Source organism: Notolepis coatsorum (genome assembly GCF_963971535.1).
Source record: "Notolepis coatsorum genome assembly, chromosome: 9".
Taxonomy (NCBI): Eukaryota; Metazoa; Chordata; class Actinopteri; order Aulopiformes; family Paralepididae; genus Notolepis; species Notolepis coatsorum.
In genome coordinates, this window is record NC_140173.1 from 32,688,217 (window position 1) to 32,702,573 (window position 14,357).

At 40.8% G+C, this 14,357-nt stretch overlaps 1 protein-coding gene across 1 annotated transcript in view; it reads right to left on the reverse strand.

The window, feature by feature from the left end:
* Positions 1–14,357, reverse strand: part of lrpprc (leucine-rich pentatricopeptide repeat containing) — a gene marked incomplete at its 3' end in the record, with an annotated part of 275,324 nt that overhangs the window by 176,173 nt on the left and 84,794 nt on the right. Inside the window, exon 13 of the mRNA XM_084321823.1 lies at positions 1,894–1,984. Coding sequence (XP_084177949.1) covers positions 1,894–1,984 — 91 coding nt within the window. The remainder of the gene's footprint in view (positions 1–1,893; positions 1,985–14,357) is intronic.

The following is a 14,357-nucleotide window of genomic DNA, read 5'->3' on the forward strand; positions in this document are numbered from 1 at the left end:
GGGTCTTGTAGTAGAGAGTTAGTTTGATGTGTGGGTCTTGCAGTAGAGTTAGTTTGACGTGTGGGTCTTGTAGTAGAGTTAGTTTGATGTGTGGGTCTTGTAGTAGAGTTAGTTTGATGTGTGGGTCTTGTAGTAGAGTTAGTTTGATGTGTGGGTCTTGTAGTAGAGTTAGTTTGATGTGTGGTCTTGTAGTAGAGAGTTAGTTTGAGGTGTGGGTCTTGTAGTAGAGTTAGTTTGACGTGTGCGTCTTGTAGTAGAGTTAGTTTGACATGTGGATTTTGTAGTAGTGTTAGTTTGACGTGTGGGTCTTGTGGTAGAGTTAGTTTGACGTGTGGATCTTGTAGCAGAGAGTTAGTTTGATGTGCAAGTCTTGTAGTAGAGTTAGTTTGATATGCGAGTCTTGTAGTAGAGTTAGTTTGATGTGTGGGTCTTGTAGTAGAGAGTTAGTTTGACATGTGGGTCTTGTAGTAGAGTTAGTTTGATGTGTGGGTCTTGTAGGAGAGTTAGTTTGATGTGTGGATCTTGTAGTAGAGTTAGTTTGACGTGTGGGTCTTGTAGTAGAGTTAGTTTTTGATGTGTGGATCTTGTAGTAGAGAGTTAGTTTGATGTGAGAGTCTTGTAGTAGAGAGTTATTTGATGTGCAAGTCTTGTAGTAGAGTTAGTTTGACATGTGGATTTTGTAGTAGTGTTAGTTTGACATGTGGGTCTTGTGGTAGAGTTAGTTTGACGTGTGGATCTTGTAGTAGAGAGTTAGTTTGATGTGCAAGTCTTGTAGTAGAGAGTTAGTTTGATATGCGAGTCTTGTAGTAGAGTTAGTTTGATGTGTGGGTCTTGTAGTAGAGAGTTAGTTTGACATGTGGGTCTTGTAGTAGAGTTAGTTTGATGTGTGGGTCTTGTAGGAGAGTTAGTTTGATGTGTGGATCTTGTAGTAGAGTTAGTTTGACGTGTGGGTCTTGTAGTAGAGTTCGTTTTTGATGTGTGGATCTTGTAGTAGAGAGTTAGTTTGATGTGCGAGTCTTGTAGTAGAGAGTTATTTGATGTGCAAGTCTTGTAGTAGAGTTAGTTTGATGTGTGGGTCTTGTAGTAGAGAGTTAATTTGACATGTGGGTCTTGTAGTAGAGTTAGTTTGATGTGTGGGTCTTGTAGGAGAGTTAGTTTGATGTGTGGATCTTGTAGTAGAGTTAGTTTGACATGTGGGTCTTGTAGTAGAGAGTTAGTTTGATGTGTGGGTCTTGTATGAGAGTTAGTTTGATGTGTGGATTTTGTAGTAGAGTTAGTTTGACGTGTGGGTCTTGTAGTAGGGTTAGTTTGATGTGTGGTCTTGTAGTAGAGTTAGTTTGATGTGTGGAGCATGTAGTAGAGTTAGTTTGATGTGACGTACGGAAAGAGAGGGATAGATACAGATAGAGAGAGATGTATACATATATATAGATTGAGAGCGATACATAGAGAGACAGATACATAAGAGAGCAAGAGAGAAAGAGAGGGGGGGGCTCATCCATAATTTACATCCTCTCTTCGTCCATCTATGCCCCCCTCTCTCTTTATATATTCACGCATACTAATCTCTTGAAAGGCCTGATGAGCGCCTAGGAGCGAGCGTGGTGGGCGAGTGTGTGTGTGTGTGTGTGAGTGTGTTGACGCGGGGGGGCAATTAGCCCGCAGGCTAAACAGCAGCCAGATGCTGATGACAACATCTTGAGATGCACTGAAGCTTCATCCAAGAGTCTGTCTGTGTGTGTGCGTGCGTGCGTGCGTGCGTGCGTGCGTGTGTGTGCAAGTGAGAAAGAGATCGAAAGAGACAGGATGGAAAGAGTGTGTGTGTGTGTGTGTGTGTGTGTGTGTGTGTGTGTGTGTGTGTGTGTGTGTGTGTGTGTGTGTGTGTGTACTTACACATGGTGTAGAGGCTGGCTAGGTTGCTGGAGGCGATGGCGCGGACCTCTGAAGACAGGTAGCCACTTGAGTCACGAGAAATACCTGTGTCCTGAAGACAAACACACAGTCTTTAAACAACGCACACTGTCTTTAACACATTCCCGGCCAATCACGTATATATACGTGATTGGGAGCCGACGCTTGACGGCCAATCACGTATATATAAGTTTTTAACTTGTTTATTCTTTTATTCGATTTTAATATCCTATTCAATGTCACAGAGCTGTATTTTGGCTGGAAAAGGCATATTGGGACTCGGAAAGTGCAGTACCGGCCAGATCCTGGTATTGGCACCGTCTCGAGAATGCAGTAATCCTTGTTGCAGACTTGGTGTCACCTTTTTTACGCTCCGGGCGGACTTTTTTGTTAGTCTGAACTAACTTCCCCCATCCTCCCCCACTTTCATGCATTCATGATGGAACATAATACCGATCATATGCATTTGGATTTTTAACTCTAGCTTGTGTAGGGACGAAACGCCAATCAATTTAACGTTATTAGCTTAGCACCTTATAAATAGCTTTGCAGGAATTATCCCAGATCATTCCGATATAACGTTCATATTCACCACGGTATAAAACGGGAACGTATTGATGAAAAAATTCTTTCTTTATGGCATATTGAACAGAAGGTTCATACTGTGAATTGACAATGACATTGGACCCATAGCTATAATATAAAATATAGATTTAGCTCTACAAACAACGTGACGCACAGTGAACGTTTGTAATGGAAAGGTGGCCTTCCTAGACTGGGGCCGATCTAATGGCTGGCCATGAATGTGTTAAACACACACTGTCTTTAAACAACACACAGTCTACAACACACACCGTCTTTAACACTTTGGCGACCACAGTCTTGCGGCGATTTATGCCTCAGAGGACAGAGGTTTGTTTACAAACCGATGTACTTTCTAAGAGCTATATATATAATTTATAGTATTGCTATCTGTCCATTCACATTGTCACTTGAGTGCATAAACCGTGCCTTCATAATGGCTTAAAGAAAATAAAAATCCATTGGTTGGTTGTCATTTTATAGCGTCGTGAATATAAGGTTTATCGCACTTTTCGTCTCGTCTTTTTTCCAGGAAGCTAGATAATAGGCTAAACATTGGCGCCGTTATATCAAACGCCATTTCTGCTGTATATATACGAATGAAATAAAACAAACTGCGTAGCATCCGGACTATTACCGAGCATCTATGGATGAAATGGGGGCGGCGGGGAACGCCGATTAGTATAATTGATTAGCAATACAGTGTGCGTTCAGGTAGCCAATGTCAGTGATCGATCACGTTAGGTTTTAAAACAATGTCCAATCCAGCTGTAATTTGGGGGAATAGTATCCTACCGTCAGGCCATGTGATCGCCGGCAGCATTTCTTCATTAGTCATCGGAATCTGGTAGATCGATATGTCCATTGGCTAAATCCCATTATTCCAGGCTGAAATATGCGATCGGTAACGTGATCAAAGATGGAGGGTGTTCGTTTGGAACCGAGGCTCACAGACAGTGAAAAGATTTTTTTTTTCAACTGCCCTCAATGATACTGCAGTGGAGCGATGGCGCCCCTAAGCGGATCTGGCCGGTATTGCATGTTTCGAAAATCAAATATGTGGGTAGGTCATGCATGTCGATCGCGGACGTTAATAGCGTTATAAATATGGAATAAAACAATAACAACTCGCCACGAGTTAACTAGTTCTGGTCCACAACGCATGGAATCGAATCACGAGTTAACTCGTGGACGGTCCCTATAGTGTTAAACAACACACACCGTCTTTAAACAACACTGTCTTTAACACATTAACTGCCACAGAGTTTGCCCGTCTCATACCACTCTCTGCCACCACTCTAAGCCTATGGAGATGTTTACCTTCTTTGCAGGGCTATAACTTTTTAAATTGTATTGCTAAATTGACATTACTATGGCCCATTCAACATCGATTATCTATCGTTCAGGATGTAGGAACGTTATACTTTTTCATTCATAGATTCATACGAAAATACCGTCTAGGATATAAATCTTTTTATCGTTTTCTGCAGTAATTCCTAGAACGTGAGTTATAGGCATAAACGCATATATAGATTATCAACTGCCGTTTGTTGCCAATACACGCTATATTAAAATGTTCAACTGTACATGATCCTAAACGTTATGACTGAACATGCGCGGATGAACGGGGGGGGGGGGGTCGTTTATAATTCCGTGATAGTCAGTAAATGCTTTATGTAGTATGGGTGATATATTGATCAGAGCAGTTTGCATTAATAATAATAAACAATCACGCTGAAAATGCCGTCAGCGTCCTCTTACCGTTCGCCGATGAGACTGGAGGAAAAAGATCCCACTTATTTGACGTGGATCGCCTAGATCCATTTCCGGTTTGTATAATAATAATAAACGCCCAAATCATATAGATTCTTGAGTTATGGCAGCGATCCATATGTACGGACGTGTGTCTAGAGTCCCGCAACAATATGTGAGTGCCGGACACATTTCCCCGGTACACGGAGATCACCAGAGATCCATTTCCGGTTGTAACTCGCCCGATCACCACCAGGCGGCAGTATTTTTTTTTTTTTTTTTGATTTTTTTTTTATATTTAAAGTTTTTTGATTTTTCTCAAACAAGACAATACATACACGACAAAACAAGACAAGAAATGATAATAATAACAATAACAACAAGGGGCGAGGGGGGGGGGGGTTGCAGAGCGTTACAAAGGTTCAGTAGACAAACTTATTCCAGATAGTGATCTAATAAAGTTCAGGGGACCTTGAAGGCCATCGGGCCTATCACTCTCTTGAAGAGACAGAGCAGCCTGTTCCATCGATAGCAAGTCCATGAAGTCCTTGCGCCAGTTCTCCATACTGAAGCAGTTCGGTTTGCGTACTTTCCAGTTCATTAAAATAATCCGTTTGCATGCTAGAAAAGCCAGTGCTACAGTATTATTTACAATCTTTGCTTGAGCAGTGTCCATTTTTACACCCAATATACACATTATAGGGCAAGGATTAATGTCAATTTGGAGAGTAACCGACAGGTCCTCAGCAATGTCCAACCAAAATGTCCTAACAAGCGGGCAGGGCCACAGCAAGTGCATGAGCGTACCCTCTACTCCACACCCATGCCAGCACAATTTGGGTAGGGTGTGATTCATTTTATTCAATGTACAGGGTGTTATATAGGCCCTGTGTAGTATCTTTAATTGTATAATTTTATATCTAACACATTTTGATATTTTTGTACTATTCCTAAGTGCTGCTTCCCATTGTGTTTCAGATATGGATATACCCATGTCTCGCTCCCATTGGACTTTAGTTTGGGTATTGGTATCAGGGGTGGTTGAACATGATAGTTTATACATTGCAGAAACAATGCCTTTCCTGTCCAGGCGGCAGTATTGAAGCGTTGCAGAGTTGTGCAGGCTCCCACTGTATCAGCCGAGGCTGGGTGAGGGCATTCTGAATACCATGGCAAAAAAATTAAATATGATCTCAATAACGTTGTACGCCGTGGAATGGCAGAATTAGCATGACCTTGAAACACGTTGTACGACGTTTTTGGTGCAGGATGTGTTAAACACACACCGTATTTAAACAACACACTGTCTTTAAACAACACACTGTCTTTAAACAACACACTGTCTTTAACCAACACTGTCTTTAACCAACACACCGTCTTTAACCCTTTCACTGCCACACAACAGCAGGTTAACCCTTTCACTGCCGCACTACCAAATGGTTTAACCCTTTCACTCAGGGCTGTACAGTGCTATGAGGGCGTAGCACAGGTTCTTTTTCTAAAAAGAACCTGTGCTAGTAGAAAAAAATATTTGGGGGCACCCTTGCTAGTACTGATTTCAACCCTTTCATTCGTATTTCACTCCTTTTTTTCGAGGAATTTAAATGTTGCTGGCCGTTTTCTATATCTATCCTCCCTCTGTCTCTCTCCGTCTGCCCGAGGAGCGGGGCTGTTACTTACACACTTGCGTGACTGACACTTGCATGCACATACGGGTACTTGAGAGGTGCTGTCCGTGCTGAAGCAGAGCAGAGCTCATCATAGCGGAGAGAACGAAACGTTCGAAAAAAGCATGCATAGCGCGACGTGTGTAACATTAAGTTACACTGCTATCGTTAGCAAGCTAAGCATGCATAGCGCGAATCGTGTAACGTTAAGTAACTTGTGTTCCGCTGGGAAAGACCGGTCATCACTGCATACAACTTGGTTTAATCCAAATATCCAATCAGAAACTTTGTATTATGAAATAATTCTGGGATGTCTGACTATTTCCCTATGCCTTGTTTGGTGTTCAGCTGACACTGTTGACACTAGGGCTGACCTTCGATTATTTTTTGGAATTCGAAGCTTCGGGGCCGAGATTCGATTTTAATTTGAAGCTTTGAAAAAAAAAAAAAAAAAAAAAAAATGATATATATATTTTTTTTGTAGATTTTCTTTTTTTATGTTGTGGGACTTGTACATCACTTTGTTCAACTTTTTCAGTGCTGTAAAGTTTAAACCTTTTTAAATCTTAGACAAACTAAACACTTTGCTTTCATGAAATATTGTAAACCGTCATTTGAGGCTTTATAAAAGCAGCACAATGAACACAAATCTGTCAGTGCCGAGTCCGACCTCATCTTAACACTCTGGCGTCCGTTCACGAGTATATACGTGTTTCGATTCCATGCGTTGTGGTCCAGAGCCACGAGTATACTTGTGACGAGTTGTTATTGTTTTATTCCATATTTATAACGCTTATTAGGTACCCGATCCACTAGCAGGATCTTTTCACATTTTAGATTTTCGAAACATGCAGTACCGGCCAGATCCGCTTAGGGGCGCCATTAGGGGTGGACGGTATAGACGGTATGAATTTGCTCTACGGTATGGATTTTGACTATACCTTGTAACCGGTAGAGCAGCTCTAAAATAGCAATGACGTCATGTAACCACAGCGCGACTATTTCACTCGCATTTGCCCCTAAAAATAGATAGAATTAGTCATAGATAATAGATATGTGCAAACTGGAAAAAGTTATTTAGCAGGCTTTGCGCAGTGGGCGTGTCAACACGCAATTGTCATTTCATAATAAACACATATCACCGCGGCGCACAGCAAGTTTCAATTTCAGTTCCTGGCATTTTTAACCAGTGGAGAAAGGTAAGAGATTTCCCTATCGTTTTTCTTATATGAATTATTCTACGTTAATAAAACATACCTGGTGATCAACTACAGTTTGCTGTGAACATTATATGTGTGTAGTGTTCTGATAACGACGGCTGGGCAGCGGGAGCTGGATGCTGGATTTTGCGAGAAGCATGCAACTGCAGAGCCGCAGAGCTGGACAGCTGTGCCTGCAAAGTGCAATTCTCCAATTCAGCCATTGGCAATTCAGCCGTTGGGTGGGGGGCGCTGTTGAGCGGGCCTGTGACCGGACCTGAAAGCGCCCCTGCTCTGCGGCTCTGCAGTTGCATACTATTGGGATTCGTTGGGAGCAGCACGGAGTCTCGACTCTGGACTTATTTTATTTGGAATATAATGACTGTATACGCAAAAGTAGCCTTTTTAAAGTTAAAATATTATAAATCTACATGCCTTGAGGATGTCATTCTTTATATAGCCTGCATATCAGGCAAAAAAAATTATTCTAACGGAAACAGTGATAACGTGATATATACCGTTACCGTCTATGCTTCAAATTATACCGTGATATACATTTTAGACCATACCGTCCACCCCTAGGCGCCATCGCTCCACTGCAGTATCATTGATGGGATTTAAAAAAAAAAAAACGTTTACAGTCCTGTGGGCGGATCATAGAGCCTTGATTCCAAACGAAGCCCCTCCATCTTTGATCAGCTTGCCGAAAGTTTTTTTCAGCGTGGAATAATGGGATTTATGATTAGCCAATGTGCATATCGATCTACCAGAATCCGATGACTGGTGAGGAAATGCTGCCGGCGATCACATGGCCTGACGGTAGGATAATATTACCACAAATTACAGCTGGATTGGACATTGTTTTATAACCTAACGTGATAGACTACTGACATTGGCTACCGGAACGCACACTCTATTGCTAATCAATAATACTGATCGGCGTTCCCCGCCGCCCCCATTTCATCCATAGATGCTCTGTAATAGTCCGGATGCTGCGCAGTTTGTTTTATTTCATTTGTATATATACAGCAGAAATAGCGTTTGATATAACGGCGCCAACGTTTAGCCTTTTTTGCAGCCTCCTGCAGAAAAGCCTAGACGAAAAGCGCGATATACCTTATATTCATGACGCTATAAAATGACAACCAACCGATGGATTTTTATTTTCTTTAAGCCATTATGAAGGCACGGTTTATGCACTCAAGTGACAATGAGAATGGACAGATAGCAATACTATAAATGATATATAAAGCTCTTAGAAAGTACATCGGTTTGTTTACAATCCTGTCCTCTGAGGCCTAAATCGCAGCGGGGCGCCGGTCGCCATAGTGTTAAATAACAAACAGCATTGCTTGTTGTAATTAACAAAGAGAGGCAGTGTTGATTTTGCTAAAAAAAAATCCTTTTTTTAATACATAATCGAATTTTATTTTCATATTCGAATCCCATGCCCATCGAACGAAGCTTCGAAGTATTTAAGACAGCCCTAGTTGACACGCCCACTATGCAAAGCGTGTGCTCTCACACACACACACACACACACACTGCTCCGGTCATGCATCCACTCAACTCATGGAAAATATATCATCAGGCTATTGTTCTAAAAGTATCTCTACTAATAAAATGGAGTATTGAACCATTTTTAACAGCTGGGTATTGGGTGGGACATTCTGATTTAAGAACTTTCTAAATAAAATAGAAAGTCCCAAAATAGTTAATTTATCTGACTGCTTGTATTAATTGATCAAAAAGTAGCCATGTGCAGTAATATAGTTATATAAAAGAATAATAAAGCAATGTCGATTATGTTCTTAATAAAGAAAATAAATGCTTGCAAAATAATCAAAAAGAACCGATAAGAGTATCGATAAAGTACCGAACCGTTAAGCAGTATCAAATCGATAAAGAGTAGTAGTATCAGCCCCCCGGTTTTAGCACAATATGTAGTGCACGCATTTTGCAATTGCTCCGCTCCCACCAACGCTAATTTCGTTTAAAAACATTATTTGGACAGTAAAGAAAGAGAATAGACCACATCGTATGTATTGATAGGACCCTCTACTAACCATATCAAAAGACAAAATGGTTAAAGGTAGAAGGACGGTAGGGAAACAAACTACGGTAACTTCAGCGGCGCAGGACGTAACAAAACTAAGAAGACGCGTCCTAACCGACGCTGGTTCTGAGCCGACGGCGACAAGCTCCGAAGAGGAGAATGAAGAGGAAAATTTACCGGGACCATCGATTACGGTCCCCGAAAGAGAGGTAATAGATACCAACATAACAGAAGGGACAGAATCAAGCTCCGTGAAAGAGAGAGCAGCCAAATATCTGGATAAAAGAATACCAATAGCAAAAGATTCCACCATCACCGTCACTGCATCTATGCCGCCAATTGAAGCAAGCAGTACTACCACTCCACCCGATTTCAACACACTGACTAACCTGATGGTAGAACAGTCTAACCTGATGAAAGAACAGATTACACACATCAAGGCGCTCGAGGCAAACGTCGATGCTAAATTCGATCGCATCGATGCTAAATTCGATCGCATCGATGAGAAATTAGAAGAAGTCAAGAAAGCGATCGATGCACAGTCAAAGCGAATCACGTCAGTGGAGAATACGGTGACAGAAATTACACGGGCAGTCAAGGCGAACGAAGGTGGCATGACAGAGATGGAAAAAGATATAGAAAGTGTGAAAGAAGAATACCGTAGGGAAATACAGGTGCTTAAAAACGAAGCGACGGAGAGGCTACTAGAATCCCAACGCTACCACAGGCGGAATAACATCCGCATTGTGGGGCTTGATGAAACAGTAAACTGCGAAGATACCAACTTTCCAACAGTGCTATCAACGATTTTGGGTAACAACGATCCAAACAAAGTGCCAGAAGTGGACCATGTTTACAGAATCGGTTCTCGGGGGAATAGAAGCATCGGGCCAAGAGTCATCATTGTCACTCTGCGGAAGACTACAACAAGGGATGACATCATCAAATTTGCTCGCATCCAACGTGGGAATCTGAATTATGGTGATAAACCAATATTTATCTACGAAGATTTGAGCAAAGAAGCCATCATTTGACGTCTACCATACAAGGAGGTGATGCAAAAGCTGTTCAAATCTGGTCACAAGCCAAGGTTATCATACCCGGCGCTGTTATCATTCGTGGGCAGTGACGGCCTCAGGTCTGGTGTATACACACCTAAAGAAGCTGAGGATTTTCTGAAGCGAAATGGAGCTAATAACCCAAGGCAGGACGACAATGCCGGAAACAGATAAGCCTCTTTCTCAATGTATACCAGTGTTAGAATGACTTTATTGTGTTCATCAAGGTAGAAGACGATATGCAAGCCGTCTATAACAATGTGTACTGTGTATAATACGATTCGTAATACATTATAATTTCAGACTCTGGTCTCTGGGGAGACAAATACATATCATTGCAAAAAGATCTATCTGGAATATTCTGGGTTTATCGCTCAAATGCCCTGGGTCTCTTAGATCATTCTGGAACATAAAAATAGTCTATTGCACTAGTATACTCTACAACCTTCTAGAATATAAGGCACCATGACAACGAAGGCCTACAACTCTAACAATAAACATCCGGTGTGTATACACATAGAGATAATCAATTGAATGAAGTTCAATCTGTCCTTAATAATACTTTAAAAATTAACCACACCTAAACGTATGAACACTACAAGGTTATTCTAACAATTTAAGTAATCACTCCATTGATGGTGACTGGCACATTGAAGCTCTAAAAGGCTCTGCTTATCTATCTTATCTAATCTGTTAATTCGGTTCTAGTGGCTTCTCCACGTTGATAATTATTCTATCTCTCATTCCTTATCTATATCTTTCCTTTAATTTTTATTTTATTTAATTTTTTCTTCTCATTACTCTATTTTTTATATATATTTTACCTTACATTGTTCTTTTCCACTGTTCTTCACATTAAGGTGTCAATATTGCTCTACAATCTTTTCCTTTTTTCCTTTTTTCCCACACGTTAGTAAAGGGTTCAAATGAATATGTCGATGAAAGTTTGTTCTCTTTTTTTATTTTTTATTTTTTGTCATTTATCACAATACTTCATTACAGTAAGGGAAGGTGCAAGACCAAAACCGACATTCTATTGCAATAGAATGGAAATGTTAGATCCTATGGCAATTAGCATAGGAAGATTAAGATTACAATGCTCATTTTGGGCAATCCGGCGGACTATGGGAGAAAGTCAATCGCGGAGGATGTGTTTTTGGAACACAGGCCTGTACGACTTTCTGGGTGAGGGGAAAATAGGGGATTTTTATTTGTATATATATATGTTTTTAAGCTCAGCTCTCAACGGGACCTCACTAATTGGATGTACATCTATTGTAGCTTCGCACTCCAGAAGCATTACCAAAAACTACACAAAAACATGCATAGATTATGGCTAGTTTGAATATAATGGTATGGAACACCGGTGGGATAAACAAACAACACAAACGCAAAAGCGTGCTCACACTGATGAAAAAAGAACATGTGGACGTGGCTCTATTAAGCGAAACGCACATTTTAGAGGAAGACATAAATACGTTAGCGGATAACATATACCATAATATTAGTCACTCATCTTTTGTTACGAGAACTAGAGGGGTAGCCATAGTCGTCAGACGCAAATTAAATATCGAATTGAAAGGGGTATGGTCGGATGCTGAGGGGCGCATAACTATAGCTAGGATTATACACAATAACAGGAAAATTGCGTTGGCAGCGGTATATGCCCCAAATTTGTACGAAGTGGGTTTCTTTACTTCACTAACCGGAGAAATGTTAAACCATCCCGAGTACTCATATATAATAGGTGCGGATTTTAATGCCATTTGGAACCCAAGGATGGACAAAACTTACCTTACCTTTTCCAGCGAACAAAAAAATTCATCTAAAGCATTAAAAGATTGGTCAAAATCAACAGGGGTAATTGATTTATGGCGTTCACTTAATCCCATGACCCGCAAGTACTCCTGTCGTTCGGCGAGACACAACACACTATCCAGAATTGATTACGTCTTTGCATCCCCGAGAATATTTGATAAATATGAAGTGGAAATGACACCCAATGCGTTATCAGATCACTGCTACTTAATCCTGAAAGCAACATTTGGTACACTATCTTCCCGGGCCCCAAGATGGCGTTTTAATTCTATGCTGCTTAACAACAAGGAATTCATTACACAAATTAAAGAAGCTCTCACAATATTCCTACGGGATAATGCAAACTCGGTGCAAGATCCCAGAATATTATGGATGTCGGTAAAGAGTATGATCAAGGATTTCACGGATAGATTTTCCTCCATATTGCGCAAAAATCAAAGCACAAAACTGTCTGAAATGGAAACGCTTTACTCAACTCTTTTTAATTCTTTAAAATACAACAACTCTACTAGACTAGAAAACCAAGTTAACATTCTAAAGACAGAGATCAAAGCAATATACAGACAAAAATCGGAACTGCAAATACGCAGCACAAGACAACAGCAGTACTTCCAAGGATCTAAACCTAGTCACCTATTAGCCATGCGACTAAGAGTTAATGCAAAATTTGCAGATATAACTGCCATTAGGAAACAACAAGCTCTAGTAACAGAACCCGAAATAATAAACGATACATTCAAAGAATTCTACTCCGATTTGTATAATTCAGAGACGACCTTTGATCAAGACAAATTAGACACATATCTTAATCAAATTACTCTCCCTAAACTTTCGGAGGACGACGCTAAACAGTTAGAAGCACCGATCACATTAGAAGAACTCAAGAAGGCCATATCCGGAATGAAAAACGGCAAGGCTCCCGGAATTGACGGTATCCCATCAGAAATGTACATTTCTTGCTGGGACATATTTGGACCCCTATTACTAAATATGATCTTATACTCAGTCAAAGAGGGAAGCTTCCATAAACACCAAAATATCGCACTCATTTCAGTTCTTCACAAAAAAGACAAAGACCCCACTGAGTGCGGTAGTTACCGACCTTTAAGCCTCCTCGGAACCGATGTCAAACTGTACTCTAAGATATTAGCCATCAGATTGCAAAAGCATATGACGTCTTTAGTTCACCCGGACCAAACAGGCTTCATAAAAGGTCGCCTGATCAATGATAACATAAGGCGAATACTGCACGTATTAGACGCAGACAAAGAGGACACCACACCTAAGGCGATGCTATCCCTGGATGCTATGAAAGCATTTGACAGGTTGGAATGGTTGTTTCTATGGGCAGTATTAGAAAGGATGGGGTTAGGAAAAGGATTCATTGATATGATTAAAGTACTATACAAGGACCCATCGGCCAGGATTACAACAGGCACATTCATCTCCGATATCTTTCCGGTATCACGCTCAGCCAGACAGGGTTGCCCTCTTAGTCCCGGACTATTCTATCTATCATTAGAACCTTTAGCACAATTTATAAGACAATCCCAACACATAGAACCAATAGTAATCAAGGGCACACAACATAAAATTTGTTTATATGCGGACGACGTAATATTGTTCATGCAAAACCCCAACAACACATTGCCGCATATACTCAAGTTGATAGAGAACTTTGGTGATTTATCGGGATTTAAAATAAATTGGCCTAAGTCGGCTTTTCTTCCTCTTAACATCAGTGCAAAAAAAGACACAACCCTCCCAGGTGCGATACCCATGGTCAAACATTTTAGATGCTTGGGAGTGGAAATATTTCCCACCATAAGACAAACGGTGAAGCACAATTACACAAAAATACAGAACAAAATCAAAGACGACCTGGACAGGTGGGCAAAACTTAAAAACTCAGTACAGGCAAGGGTATCAATAGTTAAGATGGATGTATTACCAAGAATCAATTTCTTCAGCTCAATGCTTCCGTTACCTCCTCCAGAGGGCTACTGGAAAAGATTACAAACCTCCACATACAAATTTATTTGGAATAACAAACCACCTCGCATAAAAAGATCCACCGCACAGAGAAATAAAGCAGACGGTGGCATGGCAGTTCCAGATTTTTTACAATATTTTAAGGCCTTCACATTAAGACCACTGAAGATATGGTTTGACCCCCAGGCTTTGGTATCTTGGAGAGATTTAGAAGAAAACATAGTAGCCCCACAGAGACTAAAAGACATAGCACACACTAAACTTTCAATCAAGCATTGTGAGCGAGAATTTGGCCCAATAATTACCCATGCAATCAGAACAT